A 27678-nucleotide genomic window follows, 5' to 3' on the forward strand; every position below is an offset into this window, starting at 1 on the left:
AACAAGATAGAGGATTAGACATTTTCTCTGATGCCCATGGCCTCTCACACCTCTCCGAAAGAGAAACTGTGGGAACTTCAGCTGTCTCTATGGTCTAAGATACTCAGAGTCCAAAAGAAGGCAAAGCAAACAAACAAGCCAACTCATGAACTGATACTCACTGACCCTGAGCTCACTCAGCACCTTTCTCTCGCCTCCCAAGGTACCAGCATCGAGGGTATCCTAGCATACCCAAATACCTGAGGGTTTGCAACAAAAATTAACTCCATACCCCAGTTCCCCATCTGTCTTTCCAATTCCATGAATATCCCAGCTCAAGGCTGCAGAGGTCTGTTCTGCAGCAGCTAGAGCTATAGTAGCACATCAGAAACAAAAGTGTGCTGAAGGGGCATGCCAGCCATCCAGCATGGTGGCAGACAATGCTGTGGCCCCAGTGCTGCACGTCTCTGAAGGGCTGGTGTCAAACCAGAGAACTGAAGAAAGAGTGAGGCAGGATACCCAATCAGGGACAGTGTGTGTGTGTGCGTGTGTGTGTGTGTGTATGTGTGCGTGTGTGTGTGTGTGTGTGGTGCAGCAGCAGCACTCCATGAAACCTGCAGGAAAGAGCTCAATATTTAGCTGCGGCCAGCTTTGCCATCCAAAAGTTATTTGGGGCAGAGACTTAGGCCAATGATCACTGAATGGCCCAGCATGGAAGAAGGCTGAAATGATTTGAGATTGAGCCCCAAAGGAAAACACCATTAGAATGACCGAGCCAGCAAGGATGCAATAGGGAAAATCAGGAAGAAAAAAAGACTGAAATTACCAAAGATCTCAGAAAGAAGTAAACTCAAAGATCTCGAAAATAAGCAGCTAAATCAGTGGTGAAAACATTAACCACAGAAGCAAATATGGCCACCAGATCTAGTAAATGAGTTCAGGCATCTATGAATTAATACTCCAAAACAAAGAAAAATGATCCAATACTTAATGAGACAGAAGATCCTGTGAAATGTAAGGAGAACATAGAAGTCCTACATGTTCTTCTTGAGTGGTTTAGAAGAGAAATGAGAATTAAGAGAACAGAATTTATGGCCTGCACAACAAAAATAATAAGCAGAATAGAAAAACTGGAACCTACGATGGTAAATCTTACCAAAGCAACAAAAGAGAAAATAATAGGTTGGGAATGCAAATACAGAAAGTATGTCCACTATGCAAGCAAAACATACTGGTCTCAGAGACAGGCTGCATATAGAGACAAAAATGTCTACTCATCCTGTCTAAGGATCATAGGTCATGACAGGACAAAAAAACCTTAACACCATAATGAATGAAACAATAGAAGGGAATTGCCCAGAACATCTGAACATAGAAAAGGAAATACCAATTGAAAGAAGTGATAGATCATCCCTGAAGGGGAGAGAAAACAAGGCTAAATCACTCTGAGATATATAGTGGTTAAATTTAACAATTCACCTCAGAAACAGCAAGTCCAGCAAGCAATCAGGAGAAAGAACTTCATACTAAGGAAAGAAAAGTTGAATAACACAAGACTATTCTGCACCCACTAGAAAGCACAGGAAAGAATAGAATCACGTTTCAAGGAGCAATGGAGCCCAGGATGCAACTGAAGGTGACTTACCCTGATAATCTGAGCTTAACCATAAATGGAAAATGGTGGATGTTAATAATAAAGAGGTATTTGAAACATTTTTAGAAATTCTAGAAAACTAGAATTAAAGAGATTATTTGATTACTGAACACCCCAAACAACGGAAATACAAGACAAATGAAAAAATGTAGCAGCCAAGGACAGCAACAGCAACAGCAACAGAGTAACAGCAGAGGGATGAGTAAGTAACTGCTTTCTAAACATACACAAAGAGATAGGGGTGAAGGTTGAAGTCTAGTCGAAGTAATAATGAAGAGGCAGGTTGGAGTATTATGGACAGAACCTGGCAATACCCTGCCTACAGGTGATTCAAATGGCACTATATTCTAACATGGGAGGGTAAACAAAAGGGAAATAGAAACAGCATGATAGAAAGGAATGTGTGATATGTCAAATTGAGGGCTAGCAATGAGGGAAAGGTTGCCTCTGTGAACTCAGAAAGCCTCAGAAAGTGGATGTGTGAGAAAAAGAAGAGGGGATGGAATGAAAAGAGAGGAGAAGTAGATCTTGCTATGGTGGTGGGAGGAGGTTCCGCTGATAAAAGCTCTTATGGATGAAGAGAGATGGTCTGTGAAGGGAGACGGGGACCTTGTGCTAGGTGCGGTTTGGGAGATTTGATACTTGAAAAGTGTATTAATCCTGACTCAGGAAAGGGAAAGTTGGAATTTCTGGGGACAGCCGGCACCTGGAGGAGTGAGAAAGCAAGAACTCATGTAGGAAATTTTCAGGGAAATGTAGAAAAAAGTCAACACGGGCAAGGTATAGAGCAGTGATGGGGTGTATAATCAAGGAGGTTGTGGGGGAAGGACCCTAATATGGGGTAGTGTACTCTTTGACACCTGCAATAATTGGCATTGTTCTGGGACTGAGGCTTAATGGAAAAAAGAAATCCACAGGGCAAGCTCTACAAGGCAGTGGTGTGGTGGGTGGGGGAAAGAAAATGACTGAGGAAACAAAGGTTTGAATTTCTGAGCATATTAATTTATTTTAGTAATAAATGCCAATTGCCTAACAAATTAGAACCAGGCATTAAAAAGAATTAATAAAACAAGACCAAGTAATTAAAAGATAACAATTAACCAGAATACAAAAGTAGGTAATCTGATTTTTAATTGGAGGAAAGATCAAGGACTTTCCAAATCAGGAGGGGGGAGAGTGAATAGGTATAGTTCCCTGAAATCAGAAAAAGAGAAGTCAAAAAAAGAGAAACAAAAAAAGAAAACCTCCCCCAATATTCAATCAAAGGAACATGCAAACAATAATTGATTAACTAGAATGGGGCTAGTTTTCAGACAAGACATGTGGATTGCCTGAGATGTATAATTGAGAGAAAACTCCTTGCATCACTCTTCAGATATGACTGGGTTTCTGGTCAGCATAACCTAGTCCTTAGTTAAGGGTTTCTAAGCAGCAGGAAGAAATGATTCCAGCTTCCCAGGCACGCAGGGTTAAGTTTGAGCAAAACAATAGTTTTCTCTCAATTCCCACAATTGAATAAAGTTTTCTCACAAGACAGAAATTGGAATAGACCCATAATTGATTAGAAAGGGAACTGAGAGAGCTCCAGAATTGAGTCACAAGATGGAATCAGTGTGATTAACTTAATTCCACTCCCACTTGCTGTTCTAATTCCCTCATTAGTGGCAGAAAATGTCTAGAGGGGAGACCCTAGAATGGATACCTTGAAAGCTTTGATTACATGAGGAATACAGAGAGTAAAGAGACCAGGTAATTTTAAGGGTGATGAATAGAGAATGAAGGTCTAGAGTAGAAAGAGAGGATGAATAATGAAGAAAGTGAGAGAAATCCTTTTTGGAAAAGAGTGCAGAAATGAAATTAAACCAACAAACTAAGAAACAGGACTAGTTGAAGGGGAAGAGTGAAAGAAGGAATCTCCTCAACTAACTGAGAAGAAGGCAACGAGGAAGAAAACAGAAGAAAACCTCAGAGACAAAAGGATAACAACTGAGAAAACAAATCAGAGGAGGGGATTGAGATGAGAGAACTATAATCAGTAGGAACAAGTCCAGCTTTAAAAAGATGAAGGGAAAACAATGGAAAGAATATAGTATTGTGTTTCCAGCAGAAGGAAAAAAATCATAACTTAAAAAATTCAATATTATAAGTAGATGGAGGAAAATATAAACCTAACTCTTGCAACTTAAATGTGAAGGGATCAATCAATCCAATAAAATGAAAAAAGTGACAAATTGGATAAGAAAATAAAACACTACAATCTATGGCTTACAAGAGATATATTTAAAAAACAAAGACCTACATACAGTAAAACTGAGGGGATGAAAAAAAATTACTGTGCATCAAGTGAACCCAAAAAAGCAGGAGTTGCAATCATACTATGTGAAAAAAGCAAAAACAAATATTCAAAAAATAAAAAGGGATAATTAAGGAAACTACTTTATGCTGAAAGGAACCATAGATGGCAAACCCATATAAGTAATAAATTTATATGTTCCAAGTGCCCTGGCATCCAAATTCATAAAGGAAATATTATGTGAGCTGCAGGATGACAGACAGTAACACAATAGTGACAAAAGACTTTAATATCCCTTCTCAGTTCTGAATAAGTCCAATAGAAAGAGAAAAAAGAGGGAAAGTATGGAACTAAAAAATTTCTGAGGAAACCAGAGTTAAAAGATTTATAGCATCTTCTAGATGAAACTTCAAAAGGCACCACATGGAACTTTTACAAAAACAGATCAGGCAGAGATATTGCAAACAAATGTAAAAAGGCAGAAATAGTTAATACATCCTTTACAGACCATAACACAATAAAAATAGTAATTGGTTCAGAGAAAACAAACAAAAGATACAAATCTCAATGGAGACCAAACAATGAAATCCTAAGTAATGAGTAGGTTAGAGAGCAAATCATATAAACAATTAATAACTATGTAAAAGGAAATGATAGCGATGAAACAATATACCAAAATTTCTGGGATGCAGCTAAAGCAGTCCTCAGGGGAAAAATCATATCTTTACAAACATACATTAACAAAACAGAAAAAGAAAGGATTAATGAACTGAATATGCATTTAAAAAATTAGAAAGCCAGCAAATAAAGAAACCTAAAATAAGCATAAAAGAGAGGATAGTTAAACTAGAGGGGGAAAAGATAAATTGGGGGAAAAAACATAAAAATATAAATAAAACTAAAAGGTGGTTCTTTGAAAAGACTAATGATAAGCCTTTAGCTAATTTGATGAAAAGGAAGAGGGCAGAAAATCAATAAAATAAAATAACAAATAAGCAAAGCAAAATCACAACAAAACTAGAAGAAATAAAAATAATCAGACCATATTATGCACAGTTACATGCTATTGAAAATGAGAATACAAAAGAAATAGAGGAATGTCTTCAAAAATATAAAATATCCAAGCTACCAAAAGACAGCACAGAGATCTTAACTCAATTTTAGAAAACGAAATAGAACTATCTATAAAAGGAACTACCAAAGGGAGGAGAAAATCTCCTGGTACTGATGGATTCACAGGAGAATTCTAACAAACTTTTAAAGAGCAATTAGTATCCATACTTCACAAATTATTTTAAAAAATGGAAAAAGAATATACCCTACCAGAATCCTATTGTAATATATATGTAGTTAAATATATAGTTCTAATATCTAAACCAGGGAAAGATAAAACACAGAAAGAAAACTATAGACCAAATGCATTAATGAACATTGACTCAAAAATATTAAACAAAATTCTGTTAAATTACAGCAATTTAACACTAATTAGCTGTGTGACCCTGGGCAAGTCACTTAACCCCAATTGCCTCACCCAAAAACAAACAAACAAACAAATAAACAAATTCCAGCAATTTATCTAAGATATCATTCATTACAGCCAAATGCAATTTATGCCAGGATGCTGAAGGATGGTTCAACATTAGGAAACAATCAACAAAATTAATGATGTTAAAAATGATGTTAAAAAATAAAACACTTGATTATTTCAATAGATGAAGAAAAACCCCTTGACAAAGTACAACACTCATGTGTGCTGATTTTTTTTCCTTTCTGAAAAATATGAATTGTTATATGGGATGGTTCTCTGGGAGGAGTGATACTTGAGAGAAATTCTTGGGACAACTGTGATGATGAAAGAAACAAAAGATATCAATAAAAAACATTTTAAAAAAGATGCAACCTGGACTTATTCTTTTGCTGGTATATTGTGAGTCATTGTGGGTCGTGAGGGAAGGTGGCATCCGCAACAGGGGAGAGTTGTTTGACACTCTCTGGAAAGGGAGGAGAGTTCTTCTGATCGTGAGGATCATGGATCTGAACATGTTCTACATATTTTTATTAGATTAAATAAAATTTATCCTATTCTAATGTCTTTTTAGTTTGAGTACTTGCCAAGGTGAGGGCCTTTTTAGGAAGGGAGCTGAACCAAATTCTGATGTCCTTATTGGAAACTTGTATCCAAAATTGTATCCAGGACTTAAAATGAAGACCTTAAATCTTAAAAAGAACTCACTTACAGATGACTTAGACATATGAATAGCAGACACTGCACATGGCCAGCTACCTCGCATAATTGGAAACTTGAGAAAGAACTTGGAAATTTTATAGGTATATGACTGAAGGAAGGGAAAATACCATGCAAAGTAGGGACAACTTAAAGGAGCTGACTCCAAGGAGAAACTCTCAGTCCAGGGTTGGCTTCCCTAAGGTCCTGCCTTAAAATATATTTTCCACCATAGCCTTTTTTCATTTCACTCTGTCACAATGCCTAAAATCCCACCTATTAGAGTTTCATTTGGGTTAAATTTTTTTTTTAAAGAGCTCAGTTCAGGTGGTAATATGCATAACTTCAGCTGACTTCTGAATATAACACATGACAGAGTACGTTGCAGATACTCAACAGACTTTCTGAATGGAGTTCAGTAGCCACAAACCCCACTGAAAATAAGGGTAAACTCAGGGGGCAGCTAGGTGGCACAGTGGATAGAGCACAGCCTTGAAGTCAGGAGGACCTGAGTTCAAAACCCAGTCTCAGACCAAACACTTGACACTTACTAGCTGTGTGACCTTGGGCAAGTCACTTAACCCCCAATTGCCTATAAAAAAAAAGAAAGAAAAAAAAGAAAAAGAAAATAAGGGTAAACTGAAATGGAGAGTTGATCTAATTTTCACACTAGACTAGATGAAGGCAGGAATCCCGTGTCATCTAAGCTTTGCATCTCTCTCAGAACAATGCTCTATACATTGTGAGTGTTTAACAATGTTTGCTGAATTAAATTGAATAAAGCAAGTAGTTAAAAAGAGGAGCTTGATATGTAAGTCACATGCCTTTCTGATTAATTTTTAGCATGGGGTTTAAAAGATCTGGTGAAGAGTATAAGCAAGTACCCAAAAGGCCAAAACTTTGGGGAGACTGACTGTTACCAGTGATCTCTAAATTATTAAAGCGAATGACTTCTTCCCAATCATCCTCATCCTTCTTGACTACTCATCTGAATCTGACCTTGCTGATCACCACCTCCTCCTGGATAGTTTTTCCTGTATTTGGGTTATAATGAAACTATGCTCTCTTGGCTCATCATCATGCATATCCTGCCTACTGTTAATGCACCTCAAAGCTCTGTCCTGACTCTTCTCTTTCCATTCTCTCTCTCTCTCTCTCTCTCTCTCTCTCTCTCTCTCTCTCTCTCTCTCTCTCTCTCTCTCTCTCTCTCCCTCATACACACACCTCATCAGCTCCCATCAGCTTATGATCTCTAAGTAGACAAATCCCAAATCTATATATCCAACCTTAGTATCTCTCCTGAGTTCCAGAGTCCCACATCCTCAATTGCCTATTGGATATTTTGAACTGGATGCCCATACACATCTCAACTTCAACATATCCAAACCTGCATTCAATATCTAACTCTTTTTTTGGGCTTCTCTATTTCTGTTGAGTGAGGGTATCACCATCTTTCTAATCACCTGAGTTCGTAATTTTTGATCTAGACGTATTGTGAGACTCAAATGAGACAATGGATTTAAAGCATTTTGCAAACCTTAAAGCACTATGTAAACACTAGTTATTATTTTTATTGTTAGCCCCCAGTCACCAGGTCTGGAGTCCGGTGATGACTTCATTTCCTGAACTTTCTACTGCATTCCTGTTGAGCTCAAACAGTGCTTATAGAGCAATACAGGGATGTGCTGGTAAATGCAGTATTTAACAACCAGGCTCTCTGGGGGGCAAAAAAGTAAACATGCATGCTTTTAAATTTAATCTGCACTATTAACACTTTCTTAGGTCTAGGCAACCAACAAAACAATAATTCAGGCTCAGATCTGTAACACTTTCTGAGATGTAAATGCCTGCACTGAAAATTTAAAAATCAGCTCTTGCAAGCCATTTAGAGCTAGCTCCAACACACCTCTGCTTAGAGCTATCCTCAATTCCTAACTCTCCCTTGCCTCATATATCTAATCAGTTATCAGGTTTTCCTGATTCTACTTTTGCAACATCTCTCACATTTTTCCTCTTTTCTTTAACACAGTCACCACCACAGTTCAGGCCCTCATCAGCTTTTACCTGGACTACTGGGAGTACCTCCTAATTGACCTCTCTACCTCAAGTTTCCACCTCCATATAGCTGTTATGGGGATCGTCATAAAGGACATGTCTGACCATGCCACACCCATGGCCAATGAACTCTAGGGCCTCCTTATTAATTCTAGAACCAAATTGAAACTTCTCTTTGGCACTTAAAACTCTTCACAATCTGACTCCAATTTATTTTCCAGTCTTATTGTATATTATTTCCATACACACACTCCATGGCTTTCTTCCTGTTCCTCATAAATGATACTCTACTTCGTGTTTCCATGCTTTTGTACTGGTTGTGCTCTGGAATGTATTCCCTCCTCATTTCAGCCTATTTGAATCCTTAACTGACTTCAAAGTTTAGCTTAAACATTTCATTGATCTTATTTCATTGATCCCCTATCAGGAGTGGGGAGCCTGCAGCTTCTAGGCCACATGTGGCCCTCTAGGTCCTCAAGTTCAACCCTTTGACTGAATCCAAACTTCACAGAACAAACCTCCTTAATAAAAAGTTTTGTAAAACTTGGGCTCAGTCAAAAGGCCTCATCCAAGGACCTAGAAGGCCACATGTGGCCTCGGGCCGCAGGTTCCCCGCCCCTGCTCTAGTTTCCCTTCTTCCCAATTTCCTTTTATTTATTTTGTATACATTTATTTATGTTCATTTTCTTCTCTGATAGGATATAAGCTTTGTATTTGTATTCCCAGTACTTAGTATAGTGCTGATACATAAAAATTTCCATTACTAAATGCTTGTTAATTGATTGGATTCAATCAATCTGCCTGCTATGCTATAACTTGGGCAGGGTGATGGGGGCTTTGCATTAGGTTGCCAAATTTGGAAGGTGCTAATGGTTCCTATAATCCTTCACCAGCACATAAACAACAGAGCTTACAACCTAGTTAGCAAGAATAGTTAGTTAAAACAGGAAGCTACCAGATTGCTGGCTGGTCTGAACTTGTCTCTTGCCCCATTCTGTCCTTCCCCAGTTCACCTGACAGCATCCTTCCTGCCACCTGCTCTGGGCAAGCCTGTGGTACTTGCCCTGGGTATGAAAAACTCTAGGTATGTTTCTGGCCAGTGTTCCCTGTATTCTGCCTCCTAGTGTGATATTAACTTCTCAGGCTGAATTTCTACTCTGATTCATCTCAGTATTTTAGATTATGGTATTTCAGAGAAATCCAGGTGGATTTGTTATTCTTTTTTTTTTGCTAGGTAGTGGGGTTAAGTGACTTGCCCTGGGTCACACAGCTAGTAAGTGTCAAGTGTCTGAGGTCACATTTGAACTCAGATCCTCCTCCAGGACCAGTGCTCTATCCACTGTGCCATCTAGCTGCCCCTCATTAGTTATTCTAAAAAAAAAAACACTCATCACTTACTATGCTTATTTACTATATTTACTATGGACATCTATGCTAGATGCTAGAGAAGATACATTTAGCTTAGATAGGATACGATCCTGCTCTTAGTAGGGGAATAGTACGCAAACATAGATAATTATACTAGTATTATGCTATATTATATGTTTATAATTATTATAAACATATAATATAGCATAATACTAGTATAATATATTATATTAGAATATATAAATATAATAATGCAGCTATGTAATTATAAATAATATATGATAAGGACATTAGAGATATGAGAGAAAAGGTTCTTTGCAAAGGCCTGGCCTAGTCTTCATCATACATCTTCTTGGATCCTAATTTACAGCCTGCCTTTCTTGTTTAATGAGATTGTCCCATTTCCAAGCCCTAGAAATCCACTGATCCCTGGCATTAGGCAGCCTTTGTAGGGGAGAGACACTCACATTAAAGATGGCTAAGCCTTGTCCTAGTAGTGAACAGTGAACCCTGACTAGACTGTCTGTTTTAAGATAAAATGTCCTCAGTCCTGAACCCTAGGACACACTGCCCTCACACTTCAGCTGAACTTCTGGGTCAGGGGTGGGGAACCTTCAGTCTCAAGGCTACATGTGGCCCTCTAGGTCCTCAAGTGTGGCCCTTTGACTGAATCCAAACCTCACAGAACAAATCCCCTTAATAAAAGGATTTGTTCTATAAAACTTGCCTTGAGGCTGCAGGTTCCCCACCCCTGTTCTGAGTTCTCTGCTACAATATTCTCTCCCTCACCCCTATCTGAAGTCGCTCCTGAAAGGGGGTGAAAGTCTTATTCCCCTGTTTCCTTGGAGGTAGACAGTGTGGAGGCTGTTGCCAGGCTGCCAACAAATATCTCTCAGGGGCATATAACTTGGCTTAATTTCCCTCAGTACCGAGGGGCACCATAAGCCACTCTCCCCTGGGACAAAACAAACACTAATACCAGGAGAGAAGGAGTGTCAGGTGAAAACAATGGCAGGCAGTAATCATCCATCTATCCATCCATTCAATTCATTCAGCTAAACAAGAAGCAATTACTGGGTACTGAGCCCTGGGCTAGGGCTCATGGGAAATTTAGAAAGGACACAATTCCTGCCCTTCCTGGGACTTACATTTTTAGAGGAATAAGATACAACACAGTTAATTCTACATAATATTGTATAAGGCCATTAAAGAGAAGGATAACAAAATTGTAACAGGAGGTGGGGGTGGGATTGTCATTGACTGAGGGAACTGTAGAGAAGGGGACATTTGATTTAGGATTTAAATGATGATTAGCGAATACAACAAGTGAAGAGGGAAAGGAAAGTCACTCTAGAAGGCAGGACCAGAGACAAGGACAGCAGGTAAGAATGGAAGGCTGTACCAGTGCCAGGCAGTGACTAGGAGTACCAGTAACAGTGAGAGGCAGTAAGAATGGAAGACAATACTAGTAACAGCCAGGGGGTAGCAACAGAAGGCAGTAACAGTGGCAGACAGTAACAATAGCAAATGATGATAGTAATAAGGTAGTGGCAATACCAGGCAGTCACAATAGAGGCAGCGTCAGGCAGTAACAGTGGTAAGCAGTAGTTACAATTTGTAATAACCAGCGGGATATCAGTTGTGTTAGGCAAATACAGTAAAACCTGAAACTTTACCAGTGCAAGAAAGCACAGAGCATTCCTGAGCCCCTCACCTACACGCTGGCCCGTAGTCTTACCTCAGCTTCTTCAGACTGCATCAGGAGGTCACATGGTGGCTTAACAGCTTTTGGCCGATTAGCAAACCAATAGGCCAGCAGAGCAGCAAAGGCCCCAATACCCACTAATGTGGTGGCTGGCAAGTTACGCAGAAACTGGCTGAAATCATCCAATTCTGGCAGACGCAGGCTCCTCAGGATCTCCTGAGCTTGCATCTTCTCCAGGATTGAAAGGGCAAACTCTGTAAGATACCAAAACAATAATCAGTTGTGGGGTGTATGTGAGGGTGGGAGAGGAAGGGAGAAGTAGAAGAAGAGGGGAGGGTGGCCAAGGAGACAAGATGGTAAATATGGAACAAGTGTGCAGAGGATAGCACATCCAGGATCCTTTGAACTTCTGGGCATCCACTGCCGGGGATTTGGGCAACTGTGCCTCTAATCCCAGTAGCCTTACCAAACTGAAAACCAAAAGCCAGGGGCACCTTGAGGCTAGAAGTCACTATATCCCAGTGAGCACTGATCCTGAAAGCCTGGTGAGGATAGGAAGGTTTCAGACTTCGGAAAGTCACCTTCCTTCCCAAGGCAAAGAGATTACACGATGATGGGAAAGATCCTGGAAGGGACAGACTTTGTATTTGTTCTGATATCTCTAGGGTTCTCGGGGGATCACATGACTCTCTGGGGCAATGGCTCTCTGTGGAAGATGTTGAGAGATCGTGTGCGTGCATGTACAGAGTATATTTGCTTTGCACAAAGAGAACTTAATGTTTCATCATTAAACATACTTCTGTTCAGATTTTCATTTCTTTAAGTCAAAATAGAGAAAGAATTTAACCCAGTATTTTTTTTTCAAGTGGTCCACCTGACTTCTGACCCCCAATTTTTGAGTGGGTCTCACTTCTTTCCACCCCTCCAACCCCTTAATATGGTAGAGGCTGACTTAAGTATCAATCCCTAGGGCATAGTTCAAAGAAATGTGATGAGGTCAGTGTTAGTAGCCCATATCATGTTTTCCTTGTATTTTCAGGCACAGGTAAGTAGTTAACTCCTTCAGTTCCTCAGTTACTCCACATGTAAGGTTGGAAAAGAACCCTGTGCTGAGGATAGAGGAAAACAGAATGTCACAGCCCTCCCTGTGGAGTCAGAGATCTGAGCAATGGATGCAGCCACTTACTGGCCATCCATTACAGGCTCAGGTATTGGGTCTAGGCTAGGAAGCTTTTAACAAAAGGTAAATAAATCTTGGCAAGTTATTTCCTAATTCCAAAAACAACTGTCTTCATCTTTGCTTCTGTTTCACTGCATAAGTAAGGAAGGGAATAACTGAATGGCCTTCCTTTTCCATAGTAGCTCCATATTACCTTATGCATGAAGTTCAAATTCTTTTGTGATATTTACGGCTCCACTGTATTGCTCTATCTTTCCGAATTCTCATACTGCTCCCCTCTGCATTCTCTAAGCTCCAAACACAATGAATTACAACCTTTCCTTTGAAAGTACACTATGCTTTCTCATTCCCATGTCTTTGCTTACACTGCTCCCTACCCTCAGTATTAAATTAAATTCAAGACAATCACAGAACATGGCCCTAGGTAATTTGAGTAATCCAACCCAATTGGATTTAGAGGGACTCTCGGGGTGGAAGGTATGATGGGAAGAGGAAGGGGATAGAAACTGGATGTCAAGATTTTAGGTTTCTAGGAAGTACTGATGTGGTTAAGAAATACTTTGTCCAGGTAGTGGAATAAAGGAGAGTATTCTACTATGGATCAATTCTGATCCAACCTTGTATCATTAATGGAGACTTGTTCAAAAGTGAAAGAGATGGATTTGTGCTTCTGATTGCTGTGCAAACATTGGTGGGGTGGCTAGTATGAACCACAAGAAAGAAACTTCAGAGTAGAAACACCCTGTTCTGCTCGTACTTGAGCTATAATGTTCTGGTTATGTGGAAACTGTGAAATAACTCTCTTCTGCCATACTAGGATTCCTCTCCCCCCCACTTCCACCATCCTACTCTCCAACACATCCACAAAAATGGTGTTAGTGTCACCACCTTCTGGGAGCTGGAGAGAGAGCTATAGAGGGAATAATAACTGTCTGCTGGCAGCTAGGGAGAGGGACTTCCAGCAAAGAGAACTATGAAGAATATACTGCTAAGTTTAGCTCTATTGGGAAACACCCTCAGAAAAATGAAGAGCAGCAAATTAAACAAAACCAGAGAGAAAACATTAATGAGCTTCTCTATCCAGCTTAAGACCCTACCAAAAGAAAGTCCAAAGTCTTTGAATGTTCTACTTTAGGAGATGTGCCAAAGGGACAGGCCAGCAGCCAGCATGATATCTAGACAGGGTAAACCAGAAGATAAGGTCTGAAACCACAGAATTCCCAGTAGGTGACCGAGCAATGAAACAGACACTGGTGAGGTCATGTCACTCCTGCTCTCTCCTCCATTTAAGCACTGAGGTGGGGTGGGAGAGGGCATTCCATGAACCTCATTCTTACCTGAACTAAGCAAAGGAAGGATGAACACAGAGAGAGCTTGGTACATAAAAACATTTAAGTCAACAGGTAAATAATGGGTACAGGGAGTTGGGAGGGAGATTTAAGAGTAAGGATAGAGTTGGAAAAGGTACAGTCAAAAGAAAAACAAAGTTTGACTATGAAGGGCTAATGATAAATGGTGAATTAAAAGAAGAGAAAGAAAAGAAAAGAACTACTGATCTACGTGTCTGAGTGAACAGAGGGAAGTCAGAAGAGTGGTATCAGACCACTCCAATCATAGATTCCTAGTGTTGATCATATTCCCTTTCTTTCTCCACATTTTTCTTTTTAAAGAGAAAGTTGGGAGACAAAGATAAAAAATACTATAATCGGATATAATGGAAAGAAAAATATATCTAACAAATGTGTTACCATGAAGGTCAAATGAGATGAATTCACTCATAAAATGAAGGGTAGCAGATGAATTAGTAATCAGAATACAACAACATATTGTTGACAAGAAAAACATATGAAAAACAAAGATTCACATGGAGTTAAAATAAGGGGATGAAGTAGAATCTGTTATACCCAAGAGAATAAATAAGAAAAAACCCAACCCAAAACCAAGAATAGTAATCATGATCTTAGATAAGACAATAATAAAATACTTCACTAAAAGAACTAAGGGAAATTACATTAGGGGAAATGACATTATATTTAAAGATACCATAGGTAGTGAAATTATATCAATAAGAAATGTGTGTGAGTACCAAGTGACCTAGCATCTAAGTACTTAAAGGAAAAGCTAATCAAATTAGAAGGTAAAGAGAAAGCAAAACTACAATAACTGGAAAATTCAATGTCCCCCTTTAGGGCCTAGATAAATTTAACAAAAAGATAAATAAGAAAAAATGAAAGATCTGATCTAGAGAGAGCTGCCATGAGTACAATGTACAGAGAACCTAAAAGAGGCAATGTCTGCTGGGAGATCCTACCTAGTACAAGACTATTAGTTACTGAGACTATACTGGACCCTGGGGAAAGGTTGCTCATTGTTGTTCATGTTCTCCATGAGATCTGAGAAGAATTATATTTTCTGACTTGGAAATAATTTTTTTCTTGAGCTTTGTGATCTCTGCATTGGTGACAACACACAGTGGATTATATAATGAAGTACCTGGATTTTCTGGGTTCCTTCAATACGTCTGGGACACGAACAATTCCTCAAAGCAGTGATATCAAACTCATGTTGAAATGGTGGCCATTAAACCATACATAAGCATCCCTGTGGGTTCATATTGACTTAGAAAACCACACATACTTTTTCTTCTATTGTACTTTTTATTTATTTTTAAAATATTTCCCAGTTACATTTTAATCTGGTTTGGTACTTGGGAATGTTATAGGGCCACAGTGAGGCCCATAGACTCACAACTCTGGCCCAAAGTATAGCCAGGTACTTCTTTTTTTTTTTTTGATGGTTTAAAAATTATTCATTTATTTTTTAACATTTATTTAAAAAAAATTTGAGTTCTAAATCCTGTCCCTATCTCCAGCCCCTCCTGCCCCACCCACTGGGAAGGTAAGCAATATGATACCCATCATCCATGTGAAGTCATGCAAAGCATATTGCTTATATTAGTTATATTGCAAAAAAAACTAAGAAAAATATAGAAAATGAAAAACAATATGCCTCAGTCTGCACTCAGAGTTCATCAGTTCTCCCTCTGGAGGTGGATGATATTTTTCATCGTGAGTTCTGAATTGTCTTGGATCACTGTATTAATGAGAGTAGTCAAGTCTTCCACAGTTGATCATCCTTACAATACTGCTGTTAACTGTGTATACTGTTCTGGTTGTGCTCACTTCACTTTGCATAAGTTCACATTAAATTTTTCCAGGTTTCCCCGAAATCATCCTCCTTGCAATTTCTTATAGCACTACAGCATTCCATCACAAGGTACTTTGTGTCATATGAAAGCCTCTGACATAAGATTATACAACCATTATTATTCACCAAACAATTATGGAGCATTTATTGGGTGCAAAGCATCATACTGTGCATTGGGAATATAAAGATGAAAATTAACATGGTCGCTCCCGAAGGCAAGAAGGAAGAATGTATGGAACATACTCAGACAAGACTAGCTACTAGCAGGGAGTTAGATTCTGATCGGACAGAAGGAATCCCCAGAAAAGGAATTAGGAAGCTCTAATCTGCCTCAGGCCAAAAGTCTGAGTGTTTCTGTTTATTACCAGGGCGATGTGGGCACCTGTGCTCAGAAAAGCTTTCTGGCTGTATCCTTCTTCATGTCTCCTGTGTAAGGTTTGTGCTTCATTCTGTTTATCCTGGTTTCTTAGTAAAAGTTCTCTTTTAAAGCTTCCAGTCACTTGTGGGTTCATCAAGGGGAGGGAGCAGGTGTTTAATGAGCAAGACTCAAGGCTATAATTAGGGACTTTAGTCAATGCAGAGAAGGGAGCAGGGCCCCTGGCAGTTGGGACCAGCTTGGGTGGGGTGGGAAAGGAGAAGAGTGGAATCAACAGTGAGGGGGAACTCAGAAGGGAAGGATGGTTGAGCCATCCCTTCACAGAATGGGGTAGTAGGAGGTGGAGGAGGAGGAGGAGTAACGATAATAATAATAACAGGCAGCTAAATTTTTATAACAGAGTGCTTGGTATGTGCTAGGCACTGTGCCAAGTGCTTAACAGTTTAATTCTCGTTTGGTCCTTACAACAAATCTGTGAGGTAGGTGTTTTCATTATCTCCATTTTACACATGTGAAAACTGAGGCAAACAGAGATTGAGTGACTTGCTGAGGGTCACACAGCTAGTATGTGAGGTTGGATTTGAACTCCAGGCCTGTTGCTCTATTCATTTCACCTTCTATTGTGAATAAAATAAACTTCCTGCCGTTCTGCAGGCCACAAAACTCTCTTCTTTGATAGTAAGTGAGAACTAATAATTCTTGTACCTGGGGAAAGTACCACAAAACATGCCCCAAGGCAAAGACAAATTCAGCTGAAGAAAAGGGGTGGATCTCAGGACACAAGGCCCCACAGGGGAGAGACTGCAGATATTACCCTGTGGTGAGAAAAGAGAGAATCTGTATCTAAGTCTTGGATGGCTTCAGCCAGGGGAAGAGAGTTTAACCTGGGGGTGTGGCTGTGAGTGCTAATTATTCCTCTTAAGTGCAGTTCCTTCTGCTTGAAGAAAGGATACAAATATCAACACTTAACTCTCTAGATCTTGGCACCCCGAGAGGAAATTCTAGTCTCTTTACCATGAACCCTAGGACTGGAAATGTCCAGCCCAGGAAGAGAAGAGCAAGTAGAAGAGTTTGAATTTGGTCCATGTCTCCAACCCACATCCACAGAGCAGAAACTGCACCCTCACTGGATGAGTAGAGACACTAGTGCTGAGGCCAGGATACTAGTTATATGTATGTTTACCGTTCTCTCAAAGGCTATTTTTTCCCCTATTGATTTGAGTGAGGGAGGAAAAAACCCCATGGGAGAGAGACCAAATAGGGAACAGAAGTGAATTCTCTGTCATTAAGGAACAGATAGTAGTGACTTAAAAGGAATCTCTTCAAGGTAATCAAGCCTTGGCATTAATATGTCTTATCAATTGCTTTCATGTTGCTGAACCTTTACATTCTCAACTTTAACAAAGCAACTTAAGGATTTGTGACCCCAATATAACCCACCCATAAAATGTCAATGGCAAAACTATTTTTTTTAAAAAAAGGAGATATCACAGAAGATGCTAGACTGTCAAAGAAAAAACACTGAGAGACTGTATGTCCCCAAATCAATTTTCTAGGCAAGCCAAGCATTATTTTTGAAGATAAAGTTGGTGCACAGGAATTTTGAGATTTTCTAGAGAGTAAAGCCAAATCTGTAGCAGTATTTGACATGTAAAATCAATAAGAATGACACTGGGGTGGTTTGCTATTTCCTTCTCCAGCTCATTTTACAGATGAGGAACTGAGGCAAACAGGGTTAAGTGACCTGTCCAGGGTCCACAGAGGTTAAGTGACTTGCCCAAAGTCACCCAGCTAATAAGTGACAGAACCAAAATGTGAATCCAAATCCTGTGACTCCAAATTCAGTGTACTTTCTATCAAACTGCACTGCCTGTACTTAAGGTAATTTTTTATAATGCCACTTACTTCCTGTGTTATCCCTAGTTTCTTCATTTGTAAAATGCTCAGGCATGGGGAGTGTGGATTTGGTGACATTTAAGGTCCCTTTGTATTCTAATCCATGATCCTATGTCCTCACCAAGCGGTCAAGTAATCCAGATTTTCTTCGAGACTTCTAGAGAAAGGGAAGTCACTAATTCCTGAGAAAATCCTTAATACTTTTGTATAGCTCTCACTAGTAAGAATTTCTTCTTACATTAAGTATAAATCTGCTTTTCTCCAACTTATATTCATTATAACTAGATCTGCTTTCTGGTGCTAAGCAGAACAAGTCTAATACTTCTTCCCCATGAAAGCCCTTCAGATATTTGAAGATACCCAACACATCACAGTTAAATCTTTTCTTCTCTGACTTGCCAATTCCTTTTGCCAGTCCTTGTGTTTTAATACCTTACACGCTAATTCCTTGTATTAGGCCCTTCACTATCACAGTGACTCTAATGTCCTTTCTAAAGTTGATGCCTAAAACTGAATCTAATACTTATAGTCTGAGCATGTCAGAATAAAACAAGATTATCACATATTCTCTGGACACTATGCTTTTTTTTAATGCGGATTATGATTTCATTAGCTTTTTTGGATGCCATATTTTACTGTTGACTCATTGAACTTAAAAGTACATTGAAAACCCCTCAGATCTTTGTCACAAGAACTGCTGCTTAGGTAGGCCTCTTGTTTTTCTCAAATTGATTTAAAAAAAATTTTAGTGAAGTACTTCACATGCATTGCTATTAAATTCCATCTTACTACTGCATATTCAATTCACCATTCTAGCCTAGAAAGATCCTTATTATAATGTAATGCAGGGTATTAGTGGCTCTTGCTTTCAACTTTGTGTCATCTGAAGATTTTATAAGCATGCCATCTCTATGACTTCATCCAAGTCACTGATAAACATGTTGAACAGCACAGTGCCAAAGATACAACCCTGAAGGATGCTCTTCTAGACACTTCTTCCAAGTTAACACTGATCCATTCATTGCACACGGTAACAGCAATATTGTGCAATGATGAGCTGTGAATGACTTAGCTCTTCTCAGCAATGTAATGATTCAAGACAATTCCAAAGGACTCACAATAAAAAATGCTATCCAACTCCAGAGAAAGAACTGATGGAGTCTGAATGCAGTTTGAAATATATTTTTTAAACTTTCTTTATTTTCCTTGGGTTTTTTTTTTGGGGGGGGAGTCTGTGTTTTCTTTAACAACATGACTAATATGGAAATAGGTTTTACATGACTGCACATATACAACCTGTATCAAATTGCTTGCCTTCTCAAAGTGGGGGGGGGGAGTGAAAGAATTTGGAACTCAAAATTTAAAAGAAAAGAATGTTAAAATTGTTTTTACATGTAATGTGAAAAAAATATTAATTTTTTAAAAGTTAAAAAAAAAACCACTGACCCATTAATAACTGCTTTCTCACTCCAGTCATTCAATCACTTCTGAATCCTCCTACCTGTATGATAATATCACCTAGCTCCATGATTTCAAACTCAAACAGAATCAAATCCCCACTGGTCACATATTGACTTAGAAAATAACAAATATAAATTCGTGTGTGTGTGTGTGTGTGTGTGTGTGTGTGTGTGTGTGTGTGTGTGTGTGTGTATTACATTGAATTTTTATTTTACCAAACATCCCAATTACATTTTAATCTGGTTTGGGCTGTACTGAGGGGTTTTGTAGCTGCTTGCAGTCCTCAAGTTTAAAACCTCAGATCTAGTCCAAATTTCTTCATTTTGTTCACAAGGATAATATGACCTTTGTCAAATGATGCTAAAGTCTAGAAAGTTATATCTATAGGATTCCCATGACCTATCAATTTGTTCTGTATCCTACGATTATGTTGATCCCAGACTAGAAGAATAAAGAATCAAGGACAGCTAAGGACTTGCTTACTATTTCCTTTCTTAGCTTGGGTTTATGCTGCCAATTAACCATTTTGGTTCTGTCTTCCCTACTGTAAAGATCATTTCTTTGGGCTGAAAAAAAATAAAATGAGTTGAGTAGTTCTGCCTTCCTTCCATCATCCACAATTAAGTCACCTAACCTACCCCATAAGTCCCATGCTTTCTTTGTTCTTTCTCTTTTTTCCAGCATAGGTAAAATAAAAGTGCTTTTTTCTGTACTTGGCATTCATTAATTCAGCTGATTCTGTGCATTAGGAATTCTCATAGAATCACACCACTCTTTTATATTCATCTACCATTACCTCGCCCTAACTTCCATCTTCTAATTGAGAGGCAGTAGGATAGAATACTACATTTGAGGCCGGGAAGACCTAGGTTTAAATACTGCCTAAGACATTTATTAGCTATGCAGCCCTAGGAAAGTCTGAATTTCAGTTTTGTTAAATTCCCTAATCCCAGTTTGCTAAAATGAGGATAATCTGTAGCACTTACTTTACAAAATCGTTATGAGAACCAAATGAGCTAATGTATTAGAAGCAAGAACACTAGCTTTGGAATCAGAGGAATTAGATTCAAATCCCGCCTTTGTAACTTATTAGCAGTGTCATCTTGGGTAAGTCAGTTAATCTCTCTGGGCCTCAGTTTACTCTTCTAAAATGAGGGTATTGGACTACATAGCCTCTTAAGGATCCCTCTAGCTTAAAAGCTATATTGCTATGAAGAGCACTTTAGGATTCACAACAGCGAAAAACTAGAAACAAAGCTATGTGTCTAGTGATTGAGGAATAGTGGAAAAAAGTGTGGTAAGCCAGTGTAATATACTAATACATTCTAAATAGAAAGAATGCAAATAGACTATAGCAAGAAAAACCAAATGAGCAACATATATATTGACCACAAATATACAAATAATATTAACAGTAATAAAAATCTGAAAAATTTCAGAAGACAAAAAAAAAGTTTGGGAAGGAACAAACAAGATGATTTTGTCACCATATCGTTAAAGCTAATCCATCACTTAAAAAAAACTTAATACGTCAATCAGTAGAACAGATTAGTTATACAACATACAGAAGCAAACAAACACAGAAGTCTAGTGGCTGATCAACCCCAAGACTCCAGTTACTAAGGTAAGAACTCACTATTCCACAAAAACTGCTAGAAAGATTGGAAAGCAGTCTGGTAGAAATGGTCACATGCCTTTGACATTAAGGGTAAAATCATAAACAAATTAGAAGAGCAAGGAAGAAATTAGCTGTCATGTCTGTAGAAAAGGAGAGGATTCATGACCAAATAAGGAATAAAGAGAATCAGAGGAGATAAAAATGTATAATTTTTGATTTCATAAAATGTAAAAGTTTTTTTTTTTCACAAAAAATCTAACATAGTAAAAATTAGAAGGGAAGCAGGTAATTGGGAAAAAATAATTCCAGTGAGTTTCTCTGATAAAAACTTCATTTCCAAGATATGGATTTGGGATTCCATAGGGAATGGATTTATATTTATAAGAATATGAGTCATTATCCAAATCAATAAATGATCAAATGACATGAAATAGCCATTTTATAAGGAAGATATCCACGTTATCAATAGCAACACAAAAAAATACTAATAATTGGAAAATGCAAATTAAAGCAACTCTAAGGTTCACCTTACACCTATCAGATGGGAAAAGTTGAAAAAAATGAAAATGACAGGTGTTATTTTGTAGGAAAATGGCTACACTAATGCACTGTTAGTGGAGCTAGAAATGGGTCCAGCAATTCTGAAAAGCAATTTGGAACTATGTTCCCAAAGTTATTAAACTAAGCACATCTTTTGAATTATACCGCTACTAGGCCTATACCCCAAGAAATCTAAAAAAGATGGAAAAGGACCCATATGTACATAATAGCTCCTTTGTGGCACCAAAGTATCAAAAACTAAGGGAAGCCTATAAACTGGGGGATTGATGACCAAATTATGGCATATGAATGCAATAGAATACTATTGTGTTATTAAGCAACGATGGTGACAATTTCAGAGAAATATGGAAAGACTTTTATAAACTGATACAGAGTGAAGTGAGCAGAATCAAAGGAACAATTTCTACAATAACAACATTATAAAGACAAATAATTTTGAAAACTTTACTCTGATCAGTACAATGACCAACCATGATTTCAGAGGACCCCATGATTAAACACCTCCTTACAGAGAGATGAAGGACTCAGGGTTCAGAGGAAGACATACATTTTTGCACATGGCCAATGTAGGAAATACACTGAGAAAAGGGAAATGGATAAAGACTGACTCAGAAGACCATGATTTCCTACTAATTACATTAATCAGTGTAAAACAACCATGCAAAGAAGAGGACAAAAGATCCCAGAAATCCCCTGAACCAGCAAATCCTTAGCCTCCTTGCCAAGTGGAGAGATATGGAAACCAAGGGTAAGACAATTTAAAAATATAAATTAATTTGCAAAATGGTACAGGAGGTTGACGAAATATTATAAGTAGTATAACCTTACAGAACAGCAAAGAATAGTGAAAGGGAGAATGAGTCTGCAGAAAGTTTAGCATGAGACTTACCTAAGCAAGATCATTCCAAGAGCAATTATTATTTTTTTTATTTTTTTATTTTTTAGGCAATTGGGGGTAAGTGACTTGCCCAGGGTCACACAGCTAATAAGTGTCAAGTGTTTGGTCCAAGGCCAGATTTGAACTCAGGTCCTCCCGACTTCAGGGCTGGTGCTTTATCCACTGTGCCACCTAGCTGTCCCCCAAGAGCAATTATTGATGAAACTGGAAAGACAACATATAGATGGGAAAAAATGGAAGGTTTCCAACATTTTTATATATCTATGTTTGTCACTGATGATGCTGGAACCACCACTTTTGTAACAACATCTCAGTACCAGATGTGCTATATAAAGAAATAAAAATAGTACTTAAGATATATCTGGGAAAACAGTTGGACCAGACCAAGTTTTCTTAGAGGAAAACTGTGTTGGAGTGACACAACTCTGAAGGTATTTAGAATGTGATATCTTGTGGATTTCAAAGGGGGAGAGGATGCTAAGTAATGGTGGCAGGAAGCAGACCTGGATATGGCAAAAAAATATTCTTACTTCTCCTGGTACAATGTGTCTCTAGTAATGAGAAGAGTTGACATGACTAGAGAGAGTAGTAAGTGATATGGTGTCTTTAGGAGAAAACTATGTTTCCAAGAGCAGATGAAACCTTGAATTTATTACATAACAGCTTAATTTTAAATATATATGTATATGTATATACATACATATGTATACATATATATATATATATATATATATTACATTTAATATGACAGTACCTACCTTGCCTTGCTTTGTATGTGTCTCCTAAACTTCTTTCTGCTCTTCTCTGTATTTTTTTAAAAGTTTCATTGGCAATCTTTTCCATTGATCATGACCTCAACACATTTCCCTCCAACTTATTACCTAAAAATTAAAGCCCTCCCTCATAACAAATAAGTACAATTAACATAAGCAAGTTTGTTTTATATTGGTTGTGTCTTAAAATGTATATCTTATTTTGAACCTATAGTCCACCACCTCAACACCAAGAGGAAACAGTGCATTTATCAGTTCTTTAAGTCTTTCAAAGATATTTTCCTTTATAAAGTTATGGTCACTGTATAAAAAGTTTTCCTGTTTCTGATCACTTTGCTCCGCATTAGTTCCTGCAAGTCTTTCCAGGACTTACATATTTCATAATTCCCCTACCTGTCTTGGATTTCAGACCTTAATTAGAGAAATCTGCTACAAATATTTTCCCCAGTTTGCTGTTTCCATTCTAATTTTAATTTCACTGATTTTGTCTGTGCAAAACAGTTTAATTGTATGTAATAAAAAAATATCTTATTCACAAAACTATCTTACCAAAACAATGGCAGAGGTAACCAAGAAGACAGAACTACTACCTATTTTCTCCAACTCCTATAACCTCTCAAAACTCTCTGAAATAAGAATAATGCACAAGAGGTAAACTGTCTCCAAAGTTTAAAACATCAAGAACCCCGATGAGACAACAACCTGATGAAACGATAGCAGAGAAGGCCAATCCCTAATACACAACTTGCTCACTTAGCACTTCTTACCTGACCAGCTGCTGTGCTTGGGCAGGCTCCACAAATACATCAATGGCTTTGTATTCTGAGATCCATTTAGCAAAATTACCTTGCTATTGACAGTCTCTACCAGTACACCCTTCTGCCACTGCCTTCACCCCAAGATTCCATAGGAAAAAGCGACAGAACTCAACTCTGCCCTCTTAAAACCTGAGCAGAGGAGGTTGAAAAAGCAGAAAAGATCTTACAGTGACAAACTTGTCACAGAAGACCAAATAGAGATCTTATAATAATACAATCTCAGCAAAGGAAGAAGACCCACCAAAGAAAAAACTCCTGGCCTGAATGGATTCACAGGAGAGTTCTAATAAACTTAAACTTAAAGAACAATTAGTACCAATGATATTTGTAAAGTTCTTAGCCTAATACCTACCACGTAGTAAGTGCTTAATAATTATTTCCAATTTCCTTCCTTCCAATAATACACAAATCATTACCAAAAATTGAGAAAGAAACTCTACCTGCCTCCTTTTAGAAGACAAATACCTAATACCTAGACTAAGGAATGATAAAGCATAGCAGGAAAAGTGTAAGTGGATATCATTAATTAATATCAATTCAGAAATTTTAAATAGAGTCCTGTCAAACATGACAAGCAATTCATCCAAGGAATCATTCGTTATGACTAAGTTGTATTTATAATGGAGATGCAAGGATAGTTAAACATTAGAAAACAATCAAAATAATCAATCACATTAAAAACAAAAATATGCCAAACCACATGATTATCTCAAAGAGGCAGAAAAAGTCTTTAACAAAGAACAACATTCATTTATGCTAAAATAAAACAAAACAAAAAACCTATCAACATAGGCACAGAGGGACCTTTTTAATATCACAGAAAATATCTTTCTACAACCAAAAGCAAGAATCTTACATAATAAGTATACAACAGAAGCCTTTCCAATAATTACAGGAATAAAGGAAGAATGCCCATTCTCTCCACTATATTATTTGATATAGTTCTGGAAATGTAAGCAATATCAATATGGCAGGAGAAAAGAAATTCAAGGTATAAAACTAAGCTAAGGGGAGATAGAATTATTTGTTGATAACAAAACCTAGGGAATCAGCAGATACTAATTGAAAAAATTAATAGCTTCAGCAAAGTTACAGGCTACAGAATTCCATGGGTTTATCATAGAAATCAGCAGTATTTTTATATTAATAATAACAAAGTCTAAGAGGCAATAACATAAAAGGAAATCTCATTCAAAATAACTACAAAATGCATAAAATATTTGGATATCAATTTGCCAAAGTATACAAAAGACTTTTAAATACATTAAATTATAAAATATTCCTTAAGGAAAAAAAACCTTAATCAACAACTAACTAACTTAACAATGTCACTAGATTGGGGGCAGGTAGGTGGTGCAGTGGATAGAGTACCGGCCCTGTAGTCAGGTGGATCTGAGTTCAAATTCAGCCTCAGACACAAAACACTTAGTAGCTGTGTAACTCTGGGCAAGTCACTTAACCCCAACTGCCTCACCAAAAAAAAAAAATGTCACTAGAGGGATAGCTGGGTGGCGCAGTGGATAGAGTACTGGCCCTGGAGTCAGGAGGACCTGAGTTCAAATCTGACCTTAGACACTTGACACTTATTAGCTGTGTGACCCTGGGCAAGTCACTTAACCCCATTGCCTAGCCCCCTCCCCCCAAAAAAAAAGAGACAAAAAAAACCCCAATGTCACCAGAGGACTATTTAGTGCTCATGGCTGGGATGTGTCAATATAAAAAAATGACAATACTACCTAATTTAATTTATAGGTTTAATGCTATTCTAATCAAAATCATTAAAGGGATAAGTTACAGAACTTAACAAAATAATAAAATTCATTTAGAGAAGCAAAAGAGCTAAAATAATTAAAAGGGTAAAGTTGAAAGAGGGATAACACTTCTAGACCTCAAAATACATTAAAAAGCAGCAATCATCAAAACCATTTAGTATTAGTTAAAAATAGAATAGTAGATCAATGGAACAGATGAAATGAGTGACAATCAGAAACAATGGAACTCAATAACCTGGTATTTGAGAAACTCCAAAAATTAATTACTTAGGAAAGATCTCTGCATTTGATAAAAATCTACTGGAAAAGCTAGAAAACAGTTTGTCAGAAATTAGGCTTGGACCAATACCTTCTGCCTTATTCTATAATAAATTCTAAATGGATGCTTTAATATTAAAGATCACACTAGAAAAAAACTAGAAGAGTAGATTATATACCTTTCATAGCTATGGGTAGAAGATGTAGTCTTAACAAAACAAAGGGTAGAAACAGTGACAAAGAATAAAACAGAATGCTGATTACATGAAACTGAAAAGCTTCTGCATACATAAAATTAATGGAGCTAGGATAAAAAGGAAAGCAGTTGAATTGGGGAAAAATTGTATCATTTCTCAGACAAAGGCTTGATTTGTAAGATATACAACTAACAGATATAATATAATATATGCATATGTAAATATACTATATATAAACATACATACATATATCTATGTATATACACATCCACACACATGCCAAAAGCCATTGTCCGAAAGATAAGTGCCCAAAGGATGTAAACAATTCAAAAGAATTGCATTAACAGCCATAATAAAAGAATGTTTCAAATCACTAATGATAAGCAAGATAGAAATTAAAACAACCTCATGATTTCACTTTGCTCTCATCAAACTGGCAAAGGCAACAAAAGATGAGAATAGTCAGTGTGGAAGGGGTTGTGGGAAGATAGACACATTGGAATGAATGAATCCATGAGACTTTTTGGAAAGCAATTTGCTATTATGCAAATAAAGTGATTAAAATGTCAGCTTTGAGCTAAGTAGAGTGAATATTGCTCTACCATCTGCGTCTCTTCTCTGGCTGTAGTCAGGAAATAAGAGCAAGCCAAAGGCAAGAAGTGTTTAATGAGTAAGTTGGGGCGAACACACAGCTTTGAAGTTCAGGAGATAGCTGCCTTTCAGATTTCTGGAATCTGAATTTCAGGAATCAGTGTACTGCAGATGAACATTTCAGAAACATGGCTTTTGTAAGACAAATTAATTCTACTCTGAGTGAAAGACAGAAACTTTGGGACAGCCACATGATGTGACTGGTTTGAATGTCTGAATGTTATCCCTTCAATTACTCTAATCACCACTATGTAACACGGCCTAGAAGCACATGTCACTTCTACTGAAGAAGCCTCTACTTTCCTAGGGATATGCCTTTCACCAGTCATTGTGTCTACATGATGCTTAACTTGCTGAACTGACTTGCTATTCCCATGATCAGAAAATGTATAACATACAGATGTCATCCTAGCCTAAGGCTAGGCTAATGATGGTGAGAGTGCTCCTAAATCAGCCCAGGACTCAACTTGTCCTGACTGCAGAATGACTGGCAGAAGACATGAAATTATGGGTTAGAAACTGACTACAGGCAGCAACCTGCCACAGTGAGTGCATAGGGCACTGGGCCTAGTGTCAGGAAGGCCTGAGTCCAAATCCCAGCCTCTGACACTTAGTAGGTGTGACCCTGGATAAGTCACTTAACCTCTGTTTGCCTCAGTTTTCTCATCTATAAAATAGAGATAATAATAACCTAACTCCCAGGCTTGTTGTAAGGATCAAATGAGATAATGTTT

The 27678-nt window shown here is 37.9% G+C and overlaps 1 protein-coding gene across 4 annotated transcripts in view; it reads right to left on the minus strand.

Annotated features, from left to right (window-relative positions):
- The window catches only part of ACSL6 (acyl-CoA synthetase long chain family member 6), a 142042-nt gene that overhangs the window by 61952 nt on the left and 52412 nt on the right, over window positions 1–27678 (minus strand). For all 4 annotated transcript variants that reach the window (XM_020991154.2, XM_020991153.2, XM_020991160.2 and 1 more), the window contains exon 2: window positions 11312–11532. In XM_020991154.2, the coding sequence (XP_020846813.1) occupies window positions 11312–11532 (221 nt within the window). The remainder of the gene's footprint in view (window positions 1–11311; window positions 11533–27678) is intronic.

This window comes from Phascolarctos cinereus, unplaced genomic scaffold, assembly GCF_003287225.1.
Source record: "Phascolarctos cinereus isolate Bilbo 61053 unplaced genomic scaffold, phaCin_HiC Scaffold_2;HRSCAF=192, whole genome shotgun sequence".
In the NCBI taxonomy this organism is placed as follows: domain Eukaryota; kingdom Metazoa; phylum Chordata; class Mammalia; order Diprotodontia; family Phascolarctidae; genus Phascolarctos; species Phascolarctos cinereus.